This window comes from Macrosteles quadrilineatus, unplaced genomic scaffold (genome assembly GCF_028750875.1).
Source record: "Macrosteles quadrilineatus isolate MER2022 unplaced genomic scaffold, UCM_ALF_1.0 Scaffold_5__1_contigs__length_97177068, whole genome shotgun sequence".
Taxonomy (NCBI): domain Eukaryota; kingdom Metazoa; phylum Arthropoda; class Insecta; order Hemiptera; family Cicadellidae; genus Macrosteles; species Macrosteles quadrilineatus.
This window is the reverse complement of record NW_026542598.1, coordinates 90,340,994-90,361,582: the sequence shown is the minus strand read 5'-3', so window position 1 is coordinate 90,361,582 and position 20,589 is coordinate 90,340,994. Positions and strand designations below refer to the sequence as shown.

At 33.4% G+C, this 20,589-nt stretch overlaps 2 protein-coding genes across 2 annotated transcripts in view; both read right to left on the bottom strand.

Annotated features, from left to right (window-relative positions):
- Positions 1–20,589, bottom strand: part of LOC128995784 (otoferlin-like) — a 150,345-nt gene that overhangs the window by 90,443 nt on the left and 39,313 nt on the right. The gene's annotated exons all lie outside the window — the stretch shown is intronic.
- LOC128994038 (uncharacterized) lies at positions 8,312–12,002 on the bottom strand. The gene is made up of 3 exons (XM_054418246.1): positions 11,975–12,002; positions 10,393–10,474; positions 8,312–8,778 (listed from the first exon to the last, which is right to left on the bottom strand). The coding sequence occupies exons 1-3, from the start codon at positions 11,999–12,001 to the stop codon at positions 8,333–8,335; spliced, it is 555 nt and encodes a 184-aa protein (XP_054274221.1). The 5' UTR covers position 12,002; the 3' UTR covers positions 8,312–8,332.

Genomic DNA, 20,589 nt, shown 5'->3' with positions numbered 1-20,589 from the left:
ATGAGGAATTGGGTTTGGTTGCTACAAAATACCATAGAATTTTAAAATTTAGACAGTCCAAATGGCTTGCGCCCTATATTAATTTTAATATTGAAAAACGCAAATGTGCTAAAAATGATTTCGAAAAAGACTTTTACAAATTGTTAAATAATAGTCTCTTTGGTCGAACAATTATGAACCAACGCAAGTTTCGTGATATATATCTCAAGGATGAGTCACTATTAACTAAATATGTCACTAATCCAAGGTTTGACTGTAGCAAAAAGTTCGATAACAATTTACATGCTATACATTTAAATAAATTAGTTGTAAAGTTTAATAAACCTATATATTTAGGAATGACAATTTTGGATATTAGTAAAGTAATAATGTTTGATTTTCACTATAATTATATGTCAAAATTTAAGAACAAAAGATTTCTTATGACAGATACAGATTCTTTAATGTATTCTATAGTTACAGAGGACTTTTACAAGGAAATAGAATGTGACTTGCACTATTTTGATACCTCTGGATATAGTAAAGACCATTTCTTATACTCTGATAAAAATAAAAAAGTAACTGGCAAGTTTAAAGACGAATTAGATGGTCATATTATGTATGAATATTGTGGTTTAAGACCAAAGTTATATTCTTATATTCCTCTAAAATGGTTATATGAAGAAGACAAACAAGCTTTAGAGGTGAAGAAAGCTAAAGGAGCTGATGGTGCTACAGTTAAACATCTCCTTAGACATCAACATTATTTGAACTGTCTTGCCACTGGGCAAGATTACTATGAGAATGTGACAAGAATTAAATCTACAAATCATCATCTTCAAACCTTAACTATGAATAAGAAAGTACTATCGTTTGACGATGACAAGAGGTTTATTCTGGAAGATGGTATTAATACTCTTGCACTTGGTCATTATAAAATTGATCAAACATAAATCTATATTTGCCATTATTCTTTAACCTTTCTTTGTCTATTACAAAAAAGCCATATTTAGTTTTATCCCAACATTGATGACAGAGATTTCTAAATTGGTTAAATGAAAAATCATTACCAACATGATTGTTATATACATGTTTTAAATTCAAATCATCTTGTTTAAATAATATTAGGAAATTTACATTATCACGTAAATGTTTGTGTACTTTGCTGTAAGATTGACACAAGTAAAAACTGTTAATATTTTTATGTCGACCCATTGAGAAAAATTGTGTAATATTTGGACTATTTATATCATCAAATACAACAACTGACTGTGATTTTACATCATTTGGTGTGATTTCACAGTCAGTAAACGTGTGTAATTTCACTTCGTCACACAAACTAAATATTTCAATTATTTTTTTATATTTTTCTTGTTCTAAAGATTTTGATATTAAATATAGGTTTGTAAATTTTAATCCTTCCTTTCTTACAATTAAATTATAAATTACAACCGTTTTCCCACTTCCACTGGGACCACAAATAACACATCGAATATTGGTAGGAAAAAGACCCAACTTCTTTGGTATATTTTCCTTAGTATGTACTATTTTAAATTTGTGTTTTTGTTGAATAAAAGACATTTTTTATATAATAAAAATGGTAAAAAATAATAAGAAAACATGTAAAAAGGGCAAAGGTTTATTCCTAAAGCCTTACAGGGGTCGAGGGTTATTGAATACTCTTATAAATAACCTTCCATTTCCACTTCACATACCATCATATCGGTACTGTGGACCTGGAACGAATATACGTGAGAATTTAGCTAAAAATGTACCTCCAAAAAATAAACTAGACTCTTATTGTAAAGAGCATGACATATTCTACATGAATAATCCCGATACCGCTGCTCGGAACAAAGCAGACATGAGATTAGCAGACTTAGCTTGGACTAGAGTAACAGCCAAGGATGCAAATCTTGCTGAAAGAGCAGCTGCTTATGCCGTGACAAATTTGATGAAGGCAAAAGCAAAGATGGGAATGGGATTAAAATTTAATAAAAAATATGGACAACTACCAGCTGTTAGAGGCCGCAAAAGACGTGCCTCACTTCCGGGGGGTGTACCTAAAAAACGAGCTAAAAAATCTAACACCAAGAGTAAAAGAGTGCGGAATAGTTAATTTAGACAGTTCATCTGGCACACATTGGACAGCATATCGTAAAAATAAAGATATTGTAATTTATTTTGACCCATTTGGAATCCAACCTCCAAAAGAAGTAATTAAATATTTTGAGGGACATAAAATCTTCTATACTACTGATCAAATACAAGATTTAAATAGTTCCATTTGTGGAACTTTATGTTTATCATTCATAAAAAATTTTTGTTTATAAAAATGGATTCATTTACTATAGCATTTTCGGGTACAGAGCCAGAGCTAAAGTCAGTGTTCTTTCCTCCCATTGAATTAAATGATGATTATGTAATTGGATTAGTAGATTTTCAAAGTTATAATTCTATATTTAATGTTAAAAAACCACTAAATACTTTAACATATTACAAAGTAGAGAAAATAACATTACCAAAGGGAGAGATCTTAGTTGATGATTTAAACCAATTATTAAATGGTAAACTTAAAGTTATAATAGATAAAAATGGAGAAGCATTAATTAATACTAAATCCAAACTTTTATTTAAAGGGCTTATTCCAAAATTAAATCAACTTAAAGGCAACAAATTAACCATTGGAGAAGGTGATGATGTTTTCTATTATGACCACAATGCTCCAGTTACAATAGAAATTTCTGAAGGAACATATGAGGTGGTTGAGCTTGCAAAGGAAATTCAAAAGCAAATCCCAGACTTTTTCCTTACAGCTAATAATAAAACTATGAAAGCGACATTACTTTCTAGCCACGTGTTTGATTTTACAAAACCATGTTCAGGGTCTGTTTTATTGGGATTTAAAGGTGTTTCTACTCCTGGTGTACAGTTTGAATCTACAAATAAAATAAACATTAATAATGTAAATGTGATTAGAGTAAAATGTAATATTGCAAACGGGTCCTATTTAAACGGAAACAAATCACACACCATACATAGCTTTTATCCAGAAGCTCCTCCTGGCTACAAAATTATCGAAGTTCCAAAAAATATTATATATTTTCCTGTAAATAAGAGAAGTTTAGATGTTGTCAGTATTACATTTGCCGATCAGCACGACAAGGCAATTGACTTTAACGGAGAAGAAACTACAATTACTTGTCATATAAAAAAGATATGAGAATTTATAAGAATTTATCTATAAGTGCACAAAATGCTAGGTTCCTACGATCAATAGGACTAAAGTTAAAATTTTCTATTAATAAAAATGGAAGATTTTCTAGACGTTACAGGGAAATCCCAATTCGACGATAGTGTGGTTAAAATTACAAATCACTCCTATGTTCCCCACAACACTTTGGCAATAAATAATTCTGATGAAATTCGAATATGTATTAATAATCAAGATTTGCTAACTCTCCCATGTAGGAGTTATCTGTATATTAAGGGAGAAATTGAGAATCATGATAAAGGTCATTTTATAAATAATGCATTTGCGTTCTTATTTGATGAAATTAGATATGAAGTTGCAGGTAAAGAAATAGACATTGTAAGAAACCCAGGAATTTCTAGTCTTATGAAAATATTGAGCTCTTACAATAAAACAACTAAATTGTCAAATGTGGCATTTGATTCTGACACGAATTTAAAAGAGTTCCATAAAGGTGGCAAGTTTAGTACATGTTTGCCATTAGAGATGTTAATGGGTGTATTTGAGGATTTTAATAAGGTATTAGTAAATGTCAAACAAGAATTGGTGTTGAAAAGATCCAAAAATGATTTGAATTGTATATTAACAACCACTAGTGCTCCAGCGAGTGGCACTGCTGATACGATTCCTAAAATTACACTTAACTCAATTCAATGGGTGATGCCACACGTGATACCATCAGATGGGGAAAAGTTACAATTACAAAAGATGTTATTGCAAAATAAAAATTTGCAAATTGCATTTAGAAGTTTAGAGTTGCATGAACTTCCATCATATCCCAATACTACAAGACATACATGGTCAGTAAAGACATCTTCCAGTTTGGAGAAGCCTAGGTATATTATATTTGGTTTCCAAACAGCTAGGGATAATAGTGCACGAAAAAGAACTGATGAATTTGATCACTGTAAATTAAAAAATCTCAAAGTATTTCTAAACTCTGAATATTATCCTTATAGTGATTTAAATCTCGACTTTGAAAATGGAGATGTCTCTAAAGCTTATGAAATGTTTATGAGATTTAGAGAGACTTACTATAATACTATCCCAGATCCTATGATAAGTAGGGCTGAGTTTATGAAGAAATATCCACTAATTGTAATAGACTGTTCTAGACAGAACGAAACAGTGAAGGAAGGAATTGTTGATATTAAATTAGAGATTGAAACTGCAGAAAATGTGCCAGCAAATACATCTGCATATTGTTTGATAATACATGATAAAGTGTTTGAGTACAATCCTTTGTCAAATGAGATAAATAAAATGTAAATAAAAGATGAAAAACATTCAACAAGAATTGGTTGACTCTGCAAATCAAATACGAGAGAAATATAGAGCTTTAAAACGTGGCAAGTTTCTAGAGGCTGAAGAGAGGTTTCAAACATTCCAACCTTTAATAGAGCCATTACAAGAATTAAAAAAAATCTCCAAAACAGAGAGGCCTCGAATGGAGATTCTCCCAATGACTCCATCTAGAATACCAATAATACCAAGATTGCAACCATTACAACAATCTACTCCACAGAAATTAGATTTTGGTCTTTTAGCATCAGACTATTTAGGAAATTACCTCAGTAAAAGTAGTATGACAGACACTACATATGGTATTAGACGAGAAGCAAATAAATTTTTTATTGGAAATAAGGAAGTTGACATTGCCAATGATGATGTTACAATTGCAAATAAAACCTACAAGGGGACAAAAGGTTTGTGGCAATTGTTAACTTTAAAAGAACCTGAGGATTATACTCCGGCTGATTTGCAAAATTATAAAGAAATTTTGGAAGCTACAAATGGGCATTTAAAGAGTTACAAAGATGGTGCACCAATTTCAAGTAATAGACATACTAAATATCTTAATATAATTAAACCTCTTTTTAAATCTGTTGGTGAAGGTTTGAGACAAGTGACTGGTAATAAAATAGACTATATTTATTGGGATGATCCTAATGAGCTTGTAGATAGGTTAAGACTTCTTTGGCTAAGTCGCCAAGCCGGTAACTCAGGAGTGGATAATGAAATAGATTCCATTATTGAGGAATTAAGAGAAAGTGGAATTATTTATTAAATAAAAATATGTTTATAGATAAATTTTATCGTTTATATAATCCATATAATAAGCCTGCAGAACCCAGGGCTAGTAGTGAACCTACTTTAAATTTACAAGACGATAGTTGGAATGGTTTAAACCGTAAAATTGGTAATGTTAAAGATGGGGAGCTTGTAGATGATGTATCAACTTTGGGACAGACATTAACTAGAAAAGGTGATGTCTTTTTACAAGGTAAAACTAAATATGAGTTTTTAGAATCTAAGAATAAAAATTGGAATGCTAAAAAACAGAAAATTACTAATGTGGGAAAGGGTGAAAGTTTAGATGATGTGCCCACTTTACAACAGACTTTAATACGAAAAAAAGATGGTACATTTGTACAAGACAATAATAATTATGAATTTTTAGAATCAGAGAATGGTATTTGGAATGCTAAGAAACGGAAAATTACTAATGTGGAAAAGGGTGAAAGTTTAGATGATGTGCCCACTTTACAACAGACTTTAATACGAAAAGAAGATGGTAAATTTGTACAAGACAATAATAATTATGAATTTTTAGAATCAGAGAATGGTGTTTGGAATGCGAAGAAACAGAAAATTAGTAATTTGATGGAAGGTACAGATAGTAAAGATGCTGTGAATGTTTCACAAGTTCCAAAAATGGAAGCAGGCTATTGGAGTTTTAATAGTAAAAGGTTAGTACGTGTTAAACCTGCCATTGATGACACTGACTGTGTTACAAAAGAACAGACTATAACTTATAATAAAAAACTATATTGTTGGGATGCCAAAAATCAATTTATAAGAAATCTACCAGAGGGGAAACATTTGGATGATATTTGTCTAATGTCACAAGCTATGCGTTATGATGGATCGAAATTTGTGTATGGAGAAAAAAATTTTAATTTGATGGAATACAATCCTGATTTATTAGTTGCTGACCCCACATCTTTGAGTGGATTTAAGTATATAGATAATAGACCATATATACCAGAAAACTATGTATTTAAAAGAATGGAAGATAATCTATTGATTGGGGCTAATGGTGATGTATTTAGAGTTACAGGAAAGGATGATGTTATAAAAAATGAATGAAATTGCATACGAACTTCATAAACCTGCAAGAAAGAATTTCATAAGAAGGTCTTTCAAAGTATTAGGTATAAATGAAACCGTACAAATAGATTTAATTGATATGCAAAACTATGCTAGAGAAAATTCTGGCAATAAATATATTTTAACTTTAATAGATACATTTTCTAAAAAAGCTTATGCTGCTCCACTAAAGAATAAGACAGGATTAGTGGTTACAGAAGCCATTAAAACCATTCTACCAAAGGGGGTTAAAAACATTCAATCTGACAATGGAAAAGAATTTTTTAATCAATATTTTAACAAACTAATGAAAAAATTAAATATTAATCACTATCACACATTTTCTACAACTAAGGCTGCAATTGTGGAGAGGTTTCAGAGAACTTTAAAGAATTGGTTATATAGGGAATTTAGTGCTCAGGGGAGTTATAAATGGTTGGATTTACTTCCAAAGTTAATTCGAAAATATAATAATAACGTGCATAGATCTATAGGAATGAAGCCTAACCAAGTGAATGTTAAGAATAGTAAATATGTGCATGAGAGGTTGACTTCTAAAGTAGAGCAAGTTAAAAAGCCAAGATATAAGGTAGGTGATAGCGTAAGGATTTCCAAGTATAAACATGTTTTTAGTAAAGGTTATACTCCAAATTGGACAGGGGAACTATTTACAATAGCAGAAGTTAAGAATACAAAGCCTGTGACTTATATCTTGAAAGATGAAAATGGCAATATAATCAGAGGAGGCTTCTATACAGAGGAGTTGTTAAAGACAAAGTATAAGGACATGTATTTGGTAGAGAAGATAATTAGGAGAAAGGGTGATTCGTTGTATGTCAAATGGCTTGGGTTCCCAAGTAGCCAGAACTCATGGATTTCCACTAAGGATGTCCAAGGGAGCGCGCCCGAGTTCGCGTGCCGAGAGCCGGGTGGCCAAAAAAATGAGCCATATTCCAGACGTGTTTTTCAGTATTAAAAAAGTAGAAAATTTATATAGGGGTGTATAGGTCGAGAGCTGGATCTTTAAAAAAGTGGCCAAAAAAAGCTCTTCCATTTTTTTCTCATTTTTCCCCTATAAAAAGTGCCCTAAAAGTGCCTCTAAAACGCCGAAAGTGAGGTCATATTCTGGTATTATATCTACTTCCTTAATTTTTCTTAATGTAAAATACTGGGAACGATTCCGTAATAATCTAAATTTTAAGCCTGCCTCAGGCTTGGAAATAATGCTTTTGGAGTGTGTAAGCTGGAATTGCAAAATGATAGTTAAAAAGTTGTAGAAAGGTTAAGTACTATGGGCCTGATTAGAAGATTTCCGAAAGATTATGTGGCCGTGGGGAGCCTAAACTAACCTAATCCACAGTCGATATAGCAACCACAGACAAATTAGGTTACTATATTGTCTGTGCCTAACTTATCCATTTCTTCTAACCTTAACGTAAACTTCTAACATTCAACTCAACTTGTGCCTTTTAATCTTTTCTAACCTAGCCTAACCTAACCTTAACGTAACCTTCTAACATCAACTCAACTTGTTCGTTTTAACCTTCTCTAACCTCATTGATTAAATGCTATATATACATATGTATGTATATACAGTAGTATCAAAATTACTTAAAAATGAGAAAATAAATCGGTCCCGGGCCAAGGTCTTACGGTGAGACCTCCGATAATATGTAGCTACTTCCCTATAGGGAAATTCCCTAAAATGGAAGACTGTTAGGGCTACACAATCATCACATGTTTCATTTACTGCGTGGGGGGGAATAACTTAGGGGTCCATACATTACATATTTTGGTTGAGTTTTCGACCACTGGACGACCTCTAGTACTTATTGAAAGAAGGTTGTTTAATGATTATCAATATAGATGGTAGCAATCCTTTATTACATAAATTCATTACCAAAAACTGCATTGATAAATACTTGCTACAGTTCATGTGAGTAACGTATCCTAAGGACCTTCTGTGAATGTTTGACCAGACGTATCACACCAACCTTTTTTGCGCATTTCCCAAATCCAGTCCTTCTCAAAGAAACTTAAATCCCTTTTCACTCCTTGAATAGTGTCCTTCTGTCTATATCCGTGACGCTTTTCTATCACCAGAGTGACGCATTTTTTTTTTGACCTAAGATAGCTTAGTTCCAATGCGTCACATGTCTCTTTTTTGGTTATACGGTAAAACAAATGAGTATTTGCATTTGGATCATTTTTTGCCTTAAACGTTGCTAGAAGTCGACTGCCAAGGTACATATTTGTAATTTTCCACTCTTGGTCTCTTTTTACACTAATACCATAAGTGGGTAGCCTATAACAATCTTTTAAGTCATGTTCTAGCGCATGCGGATAATCAGGAAATTCGTCGATAGTTTTTCCGTCAACTTCGTACTCAGGTTTGGCTGGAAACAAAAAATTATGTTAACAATTCTTAGACTTAATGAGACACTCCATCAATAGTTTCTGAAGTGGTGGCGCAGAAAATGGCATCAACTGCAATTGATCTTTTGTGTGGTGTGAGAGCTAAACTCTGTATAAGTAAAAATAATAAACTCGAGTTTATTTCACACTACATTTTATAGGTTTAATAGAGTTTCTTCTGGTGAAAATAAGTTAAACCTAAGACATAAGTTATTAAGAGGGTTTTATTTTGCCTTGACTGTACTTTCTTCCCAGACCTGATCTCATAATCCTTTCGTGCTGCGTGCTACATATGCCTAAATTAAATTTGATTTATATAGGCCTAAACAATAATGGAGATTCACACTAGTTTTAGTTAAACTGTGTGGTGATAATTTGAGGTAACATATTTTAAATAAATAACAACAACCCATTCAGTTATGAAAACACTATGCTGCAAATTAAAGAAATTTCATGAAAATATTTAGAAAATTTAGAAAGTCATTCCATAAAAAATTAAACCCCTCTTAAAGTTGTACCGGCGGAAATAAAAAAATGGTCGTTATCAAATTTGGGCTTCTTTTGAGTTTAAAGCTAAATCGATCCAAACATTGATATTCCTATCCTAACCTAACCTTACCAAACCTAACTTAACGAAACCAAAACCTCAGACCTAGTAGTTGACCTCAGAAAACATTACTTGCATCCCAAATCACAAAAAGATACTGTAGTGATTGATACTTTAGTTTCACAAAGCTCGTAGGGATTAGGTCAGATAAGAAAGAGTACAGTCAATGCAAACATTTCGCACCACGGCCTCATTGGTGCACCAGGCAAGGGGGAGCAGTTTACCTCCTCCCCTACCAGGCAGCCTGAAGTTCAATTCAAGATGACGGATTATATGGATTGAAATATAGGTCGGTATTGAACATGCCTCTATGTTCAAGCTCTTGACATTCTAAAACTAATTTGATTCCGATGATTGTGTGCTTTTTGTGCTGTAACATGTCAGACCTTGCAATGGATGGGGGACGTTTAATTTTTAACTTTTATTTAGGAGCTAAAATCACATGTAAAAAAGACTAATTTGCGGATTTCCACAATGATTTTGTAAATTATTAAAGAAACAATTACAGTACGCAGTATAATTTCCTCCAGTGCATAGTTTGGGTCTTTGTGAATATTTTACAGTTTATTTCAAATCGATAAACAATTTTACCACGAGGTTCTTTTTTGTAGGACCATGTTTAAGCTGGGTTTTCCTAGACGCGTAGTCGGCCAGCGGAGAGAGGAACGCGGACAGCGGACTCAGCTTGTCTTAGGTAATTTAATGTTACTGTTTTCCTAGCAGCGGAGCGGAATGCCATGTTAATTTCAATTCCGCTCTCCGTTGTCCGCTCTCCGCTGGCCGACTCCGCGTCTAGGAAAACCCAGCTTTACGCGGTAACCAGCTGTGAGTGTCATACAACAATCCGTACAACAGTAGATTCATTCGACAGACGATGAGGTTTCTCGGATTGAAAAATGAGCTAGTAATTTATTTTTGTAGCAGATTCAATTTGTTTTAAATATTTTGTCTCTGATACTAGTGAACGAACCTTTAAGGCATTGCTTACCTGGAATGAAATCATCTGGGATTCCCGTGAAATCAGTTGCTTCGATTAGCATAGCTTTGCATAGTACTATGCAGAAGAAGGCCTGAAAATGTATTTCAATAAGACAAATAAAATACATCGTTCTGGTTAGACACATCCTATATAAAACAGTTTGTATGTAGAACTCGGATGCATGTAGCCCGTCGAGGATATAGGCTGCATTTCACCTGACCGAAAATGGAAACCCTCCCACCCCTAGAACCTCCTCACCCCCCCCCCCCACGCATATCTACACTTGACCGGTAAATGGACTGTACGCAAAATGGAAGACACCACTTAAATAAACAGTCTCATTTAACCTAATGGTGTTGAAAACCACTACCGCTCCCGCTCTTCGTGCATAAATGGGGCCTAGGGGCACACACACCGGAGCGGTGCGGCGGAGCGGTAGCGGTGGAGTGGTGGCGGCGGAGTGGTAGCGGCGGAGCGGTAGTGGCGGAGCGGTAGCGGCGGAGCGGTAGCGGCGGAGCGGTAGCGGTGGAGTGGTAGCGGTGGAGCGGTAGCGGCGGAGCGGTAGCAGTGGAGCGGTAGCGGTGGAGCGGTAGCGGTGGAGCGGTAGCGGCGGAGCGGTAGCGGCGGAGCGGTAGCGGCGGAGCGGTAGCGGTGGAGCGGTAGCGGCGGAGCGGTAGCGGTGGAGCGGTGCGACGAGCCTGGCATTTGTGTTTCTTGTCTTTTCCAAGTTTTAGGCGTTAACTCAGTCCGTTACAATGCTCACACATTGATTAGCAGTGCAAGCCCAACTGATGGCATCCTCAATACTTCCCTCAAGCTTGCTTACTCAAACTGGTTACTGGTTTGAACGCTTTGTTCCCCTCCATTTTCCTTCACATATTCCAGATCCCAAACCCATTCAAATCCAAAAAATAATATAGTTGTGTGACCCGGTCACAGAATGCTTAAGTGTCTAAAATGTTAATTCTACCTTTTTTTGTTGCTGACTTTGTTGATGGGTCATAACAGTAAGTTGCTGTAGCTCATAATATGTCTTCCGATAAGTTTGGCTTAGAAAAATCATCGTGTATTCAACAGAAATTGGTACTTACGTATTATAAGGAGGCCACTTATTTTACAGCGCGCTGCGGCGGTTAGGTTAGGTTGGGTTATCATAAGTTTTTATGACTCATCTCGTATAGTTCGATTCATAACGAAACTAGGAAAGTTCTACAAACATATTTATGATAACCCAACTTAACCCAACCGCCGCAGCGCGCTGTAAAATAAGTGGCCACCGTATAATACGTAAGTACCCAGAAATTAGTAATTTAGATCAGCGCAATGGGTCTATTCTGTTTATTATAGTGAATGATTTGACCAATTAATTCATGGCTTAATTACATTAGATTTTCCGTAGCGGCAAACCTACACCCAAAGCTTATAACCTGTTGCTTTATTGAACGTGTATACAATCTGTTCCATAATAGAATAAAATTTGGAAATTACCCTTGGATCCATGTTAAAATAATAACGCCCTATGTTAACTGGCTATACAGGTTTTGTATAAATTATTAAATACCCTTTAAAAAGTGTGAACTCAACAACTTACCAATAAAAACAGCAGAAATTCGTCCATCGCGAAATTATGTTGCTGGTGAGAAATCGAATTGCGGTTTTATACTGTGAAAACATCTGTCTCAACAAATTATCATAATGACAGTCATGCATAGGCATTTGACGCACAACTGTTGTACGTAGGCTAGTCAAATTGAGGAAAACTCAAACTAATTGTAAAAGATACAAAGTAAGAATTTTTAGATGTGGAATGGGGTCCCGAACAACATATCAAAAGTCTATAAGAGATTATATTAACTGTAATTTGTTTTTCATTTATAAAAAAATTAAAGTTAAAGTAATTTAAGTGCCGATGAAGGCAGAAATAATTTTGTAGTGAAGGATAAAGACAGTAGCGGTTTGTATTTTGTTTCTTCTACACGTGTTATTGAACTGCTAATATGAAAGTTCTTAGTCCATCCAAAATTACACAATAAAAACATTATACAATGCATACAATAGGATATGCGTCTTTTATAAAAAAGGATGACATTTTTATTGATATATTTTTGTGAAATTCCAATCAGGCAAATGGAAATTCACTTAGTCTGCAGGTTTTTATTTGGCATGTTTTAATTCTAATTTTGTAATTTAGATATAGTAGAGGAGTTTGTAATATAAATAAATCACATTGTCAGTTGGTTATTATAAATTAGCTGGAAATACCACGAACACTAGGTTTCAGAAATGAGTTAGAAATACTGCGCGAAAATGTCTTCGGAATTTGCTTCCAAGCATGTGATCTACGTGATGACTAGGTTATAGGCTACACCAAATTAAGTTTGAGCCAGTCCAGATGTTGTTAAGTTTGGATTGCAAATAAAATGGAACACTAAGCTAAGAAATATACATGAAATAGTACATTTCATCACTAGGGTCTAAAGTGACTCTTTTTGACCCGAGGTCAATTACGATCGAGGCGAAGCCGAGGGTTGAAAAAGAAACTTTTTGCCTGTAAGGTGAAATATATTTTTCGGTATATTGCATATCCTTATATATAATACGTGAAGGCGATTTCTACAAAACACTACTCCCCGTTAATAATGGACGGATTTTTACAAACGACGTGTCAAAATAAATTATTTTTTGTGTAGACGCCCCCTTTCACAAATTCCTGTAATAAAAATCCTCGGGCTTTGCCCCACAGGCCATCAAAGTTGGAGTTTCTCCCATAAGATTCCCATGGGGGAATCTAAATATTTAATTGGAAACTTTGTCCCCACTAATTTGAGAGAACGGCTGGGCGTAGAAACTTGGTAGAGGGGTCCAAAGAAAGGCCCTGGTCTGTAGATGAGTTATCAAAAGAAAAACTAAGCAAAATCGCTTAGGACTCTGCCCCTTTCTGATTTTAAAATTGATTTTCTTCCTTATCATGTTAATTTTTGAACTATAGCGTTCCATTACGAAATCAGTGGAAAATCCTTTCATCACAGCAATTCTTAAATCATTTCTTACTAGTGTACATGTTGCTCGAATTCGAGCAATTTGCAAAGTATTACAGGAGTTATTTCAAAACGAATAACAGTCATATTTACAATTAATTTAAAAGAGTCAACTCAAAGATTACCGGTGTGTAACTCAGGCCATGTTTATCGTTATTGATAAACCTAAAGCATTCCGGACGGTTTTCTCCGTCTCGAAATGCCTCGTTGTACAGGCAACACAGGTCATTGATAGAGGGCCAATTGAGAACGAAAAGTCGTTTTGGGGTAGTGTTAGGGCGCATTTGTTACCTAATAGTTGAGATTGTTCAGGGTCAGGTGCTGACTGTGATGAGTTTTTTTAAGCCTATTACGCGCCACTGTTCTGTAGCTGCGGTCGTTATCACGATTACGCCTCCTGTCTATGTTTCATTGTCGTCACGTCGGAGGCATTTAAAAGAAAAAACAACAAATAAACAAATTACAGCTACACAAAACAACGATAAATGCACAAATTTAAGTTACAATCATGCTAACACGATCCGTCATAGCGACACAAAACAACGTTAAATACACAAATTTAAGATACAACCATACTATCCGCACGATCCGTCTTGGGGGTTATATTTACACAAACTCAAATAATAAATAAATGTATTCAATCCGTTTCATTGAATTAAAAAATAAATAACAACAATTAAACTATACATCTGATTAAAATGTAAACAATTATTTTCTCAATAAGGATAACATGGGAACTTTCAAAGCCACTGGGGCAGAGCCCAAGGGACTTTTTCAAAAATGTAAGGCCAGTTTGCAAATCTACGCGACACGCTCTTTCCAATGAGACGTCAATGGATAAAATCGGTTAAGAAATGGCCGAGGAGTTCAACCGACAAAGTTTCATGTAGCGTATTAATTATATAGATTGAACTTTCTTATAACTTATCTATTGTACGGGTTGGTGTCTGCCTTTTTCACCACTTTTGCCTACATTTTATCATATTATTCTACACATATCAAATATTTATGTAGACATATTTGCTCTTATCGTGTTTAATACAATCCAAACATAGAAACCTTGCCTAAAATGGTACCCATCTTGACAAATTATTTGCACCTGCCTATATTACGAACTTTGGCGCACTGGGTTGGTAACATTATTGAAAATAACACGACATTTTGGCTGTAAAATATGGTGCAAAGATAAAATACTATTTAAGCAGCTACTGTCATGACGGAAAGGTCATATTCCTTTTAAACTAAATCACATATAATCCTTTATAAGATACGTTGACAATATGTAAACGGAAATATATACGTAACAGCCAATTTACAGTATTTTTGCTGTTTGAAAATGTCCCATTGCTATGTCATTTGCATTATTTGTTGCCAATGAAGCCACAAGACCATATAAACTAGGAGGCCCCTAACAGTTAAAGAATAAAAGCCAACTTCACTTTAAGTATTCCACTACACCTAACATTCCGTAAAGAGATTATATTGACAACTTTATGTTATTGATAAGGCTGAGACAACTAACTGACATCCCCCATGTCAAGGAATTCCAGCTTTAACAGTAACCCCACAATCAATTTCTCAAAACTATGCTAGAGGGTTCATTCATTGGCACAGAAGTACGATATGGACTGACACGACGTGACGAAGGAAAAATCAAACTTACACTGTAACGGAAATACCTCCCCTTGAAGTTAGAATATGCTTTTCCAAAAAATATTTTCTTTTGAAATAAAATCATATTACACTGATGAAATCACGGAAGTGTTTAACTACAAAAGATCCACCAATACGATTTTAATACTACAGTATTTAAAGGTTTTTCCAAAGGAAGAGATACCATATAACATACTAATAATAACTCCGATGACGTACGGTATGGGGAATATTTTATTCATTGAATGATCAAACAAATTTGGCAACTAATGCAATTAATGTCATTATTGTTTTACACTTATTGCTAAATGCTCAAAATATGTATATTTCACCCAATTTATCGCAGTTAGATTAATTGACTTAAGCCTTGAAAGTAACCGTCGATTTCGACGGGTTTCACCTAGTTCTCTGAATAATGTGAACCAAATTATTTGTAAACCAGCTGATGAAACTGCTGAAGTGCCAATGAGTGTAAAAGTAACAACTTTATCAAAATGTTATGTACATAAGTTATGCTATAAGTAACGGATGTTTTTACCGTAGTACTCATGGTAAGACCTGGACCCGGGACCGATTTTTTTTCGCTTTGAGGTCCCTAGAGGCCAAAAACACCATCCGTTCAAATTCATATATATTTATATATCCGTTAGTGCGATAACTCGAGCAAAAACGGTCTGATTTTGATGAAATTTGGTAAAAACGTGTAAACCTACGTTTATTCGAACGAGTTCGCGAACCAGCATGGTCGGACTATAGGAACTGGGGTTTATGGGGGGTAAAAATGCGTTATTCCCATTTTTGACTCAAAATACATAACATTTTGCAATTTCTTTCCAAACTATTTTGTAGAGCTTAAAAAACAAATAATTTAGTATATTGAAGCGTTATAATGCACCTAATGGTTACGGAGAAAATTCCAAAAAATTGTAAATTTAAAATTCCCATGTTATTCTTATGGAGAATAAGTAAACTGTTGTAGTTTGCTTGTTTATTAACATATTTTGCCCAAATTTGGAAAATGTTTTTATTTCTTACTAACTATTAAAATTTTACATAAAAAAACACTTTTACCCTCCCTGTTGCAGCAAACCTAAGTATGTGTTAAACTGAATCTATTTAAATAAGGAATGTGATATTTTTAAGGAGACATTTTAGTGTAAATCCAATCAGGCAAATGGAAATTCGCTCAGTCTGCAGGTTTGCTGCGGCGGCGGTATTTTTATCGTTTGACTTGATTTTGAGACTTGTGGTAATTTTTATAACTGTTACATAAATTGGGAATCTTAATAAATAGACCAATTTTGTATATTATTTTGGTATTTAATAATGGAAAATACTTAAATCCTGTTTTACAGATATCCCAATACATCAATGTAATTCAAAAAGAGTTTAATTGTTTTTTTTTTATAACTAAAAAAACTTACTTGGTACCTCTAATATGGGAATCATATCAAGTATAAAAGTTAAGTAAGTATAAAACACACATATATGTAAGCCAGTAAACTTTGAATGTGAGATAAACTCAGTATGAAAGATCGTTTCCCGCTGGTAAATTTCCTAATGTTTACAGAGAAGATATCCTTTGTGCACGGAAACCTTTTGTAAGCCTAATAGCTCTTTTTGCAATGGTAAAAAGAGAGCTATGATTTAACAATAAAACAGGCTAATAGTTTTTTTCCAGTACATTTTTTCTAACATACGATAGTTATGTGTGCATTGGAATTGCATTTTTTGTAACTGTGTGGGAACTAAAGCTATTATTTAACAATGAAACAGGTTAATAGTTTTTATTTACCAATCCAAGTTTATTTTAACAAACGATAATTATGTTTCCATTGGAGTTGCATTTTTTATAACTGTTTGGGAACAAAATTAACACAGTCATCAGTAAACATTTTACTATTTTGCACATTTTAACTGGAGCAAGTTGTGATAAAATTATATAGCAATAGACTGATAACAATTTCAGTATTTACCTAATCTAAATCTACAATTATTGAAATAATTGAAAATTTTACAAAATTCAAAGGGACTTAAAAGGATGAATGTTCTACATATGTCAATAATACGTTTTTAAGTTTATCCATAACTACTTCATTTACACGCATTTTATTTTAAACAACACACACATAAAATTAGGGATAGGGCAGCGTACTACGTAATTTATCGTTACATGTTGTGATAATTAATGCAAATTTTCTTATAGTGATAGGAAATAGTTGACACATAGCAAATGCTCGCGATAACATTACACATTGGAACATCTAAGAAATCTGAAATGTCCCATATATTCAGCTGGAAAAGTAAAGTAAGATAAATGAATACGAGATGATTTCCATTTGGAATCCAACTCTTTACTTTTCACTCAATTTCCGTGCGATTTCCATCTGTACTTGAATTTTGTTTAAGCACCTGGAATTCGGTTAGTCATGTCATTAAATAAATATAGATGGATATATTTTACTCGTTCCAATTAAACATAGAACATAATAGTTTTACTCAGAGGATAAACGAATTCCTAAAATCAATCAATCATAAAGGGTAGATAAATTATAGTATTTTACTCTTTACATAAATAATTATTTACTAAGACTGAGAAGGTTTTTTTAAATTAATCGTATACCTTCAAAACTATTCTGCCGAAATCATTTACTATGTTTTCTAATAATGTAAAGGTATAATGTGACAAGGCAGTCGATAACAAGTTAGTTGATAGTACTGTATATGTCTCCAATAGAATTTGTCATCTAAAAATACACGTTGGTATAGTATTTAACAACACTTACATTTCGTACCTTATATCATTTATTGTTTACATGCAACTATGTAAAATATTTAGTACTAATATACCGACCACAACTAAATTGGTACACCCTCAGATTAGGTTATTTTCCGGTTATCCTATCCTGACCTAACCCAACCTAGGTGTGGTAGCCTAACCCAGTTTAAGTATGTAGTCCAATTTATAATACCAAAAGTACCAAATATTTAATATACATACATGAATACAACTGCATGATGAAACAAAAATATTTTTTCTAAATACGTTTTAACTAAGAAATAGCAACAGTTTTGGCTGCGAATAAAAGAATATCAGAGATGTTTACTGTTTAGTCAACGCTCTCAACTGAATACCAAATGGATTCCGTGCAGGGCTCAGTTGTAAAGTACAGTCAAAGAAATGAACACAGAGAAAATATAATAATCCTCTATAAAATGGAAAAAAGGTTTTTAGAACCAGTAAAAAGTGTATTTTAGAATTTTACTTTTTCGTGTGAACTTAGAATATTTTATATGCCAAAATCAACAAATACTCAAGAAAATACCGTACTTAGACTAACGAATAAGAATACTATTATTTCCAAAATTTAAATATCACGAAGCCTACAACCTCAATACTACTAGACTGTCATCTAATCGTTTAAATAATCAAAACAGAAACCTTTTTTAATGACCCATTTAAAAATCTATTCAACTATTATCCCCAGTTAAACCATTTATTTTAAAACTTAATTATACTTTAAGAAATATATTTCTCCAAGCTTCGAAATAAAAATGGTATTCAATAAAGCATGAATGACAATAAAAGTGTAATCCTATCAGCTGGTATCAATAAATCTGTCATACCCCCGATACTAGCTGTCAATTTCAAAGAGAATAATCCGATTTTTAGTCCATCAACCGTTAGTCCTGATAGATGGCAGTTAAATCTATATGGTTATCTCTCCTACCGTAGCAGATGAAATTAAACCGTAAAACTGGATTCTAACTTTTCACTTCAAGTTTTACTATTGTTTGTAAAAATCCTAGAGTTTAATTTAAACACCAGTTTGGACTTAATTTGAAAAATATATGCTGGTAAAATATAAATCTTGGAAATTATTTTATAATAGTCGTATATAGTTGTCGTCAGAGAGAGTTCTTAAATGTGCAGAATGTTCTTCTGGCTAAAATATAGTTTTGTGTCCAAGATAAGCTGATCCAATGTTTAGGATGGATTCCGAACCACTACGTCATAGTCATGAGACTTATCCAAAGGTTATTAAGAAATGTAAGAGTTTCTGTGAAAACAGTTGCTTTACGACTACCCAAGTCAAATCCCTTACTTATTAACCATTTACTAGGAGAAAAAAACTGTTATTGTTGGTGAGTGGAATCATGCTAGGAAAAGAATGGATAATTTTCAATTTATTTTTAAAAATTTGTGTTAAAAATCATTCATTTCTTTAAATCGGACCTCGTAAATCTTGTTGTTAGTAACTAGGTATAGGCTACTTAATTCTCTATTATCATAAATGCATTAATCGTAAATGATTAAACGACGCAAATTTTCAAAACCATGAGAAACAAAAACAAAGAATATTTATTCAGCAATAACATCTAAAATATGTTTAGTCTGTCACTATTTGATTCCCCTACTAAACAATCACCACAATTTCACTACGCTCTGCTAAAACCCTCTAAAAACGTATATCAAACAACCTAAGAATGTTTCAATGAGAAGAAGAGTTTCATTGTGTTCGATTCAAGTTCACCAAATCTCTACTGAGGCGTAACACTTTCACCGATGTGTAAACACGATACAATCTGTTTGACACATTCCTTGACACATTCCACCCCTGATATGAACACATTGGGAATGTCTTTCTTGTGGCCTTTGTGAATTGGGGAATTTCTTTTGAGAACTTAATTTTTAAATTTATAAATAAACCCCTTCTTTACAAAATTATTTTTGTAGTGTAAAAGGAAATGACAGTGTTCTCAGAAAAAATATTAATGACAATACTTAAAATATCGAATTTTCAAATTTTACCATACAAAGTAAATAAACAAACTCTTACATTTAACTTGGTTCTTTTTCATTAATTTACAAACACCTCTTTTTTATTGCAATTCCGATATTTTTTACAGTTACCCTAGGCCATTAATTTATCAATTATTGTAAAATGAAACTATTCTAAACTAACCTGACCAACCAAATTTACTTATTATGAAAGAATTCTGTTAAAGGAAAAACAATATTACAATAAAGAAGTAATGGTAGTGAATTAACGGTAAAAAGCCTTTTACTTGCGTTCCCATAAGCATCAACATTTGATCTTTTTTTAGAGCAAATTTTGTGTCACGGATCTAATGTATTTGTTTGGAAGCTATTTGACAAGATTTAAAAATATATAAAATTGCAACTATTGGTATAGAATACCACAAGGTCACTTGTCTTTCTTTAAATTTGAAGCCTGTTATAATGAGGTGTTTTTATGTCTAATAACTTTTAAACAGTAACCCTAAAGCTTGCTATCCTTTTTATGGTTTATGTAATACTAGACAATGAGTCGTGCCTTAAATCCTTACGTAAACATAAGCTGTTATAGCAATACACTATCATATTTTCCGTAGCTAACGGTGTGGGTTTGAGATATGAGATTTTTCCTGAATACTCTTTTTACAAGGAGTCAAAAATAGACGACAGTCTATTTGTCTACGGGTTTAAAAGCGTTGCTCCTTCTGTTTCATA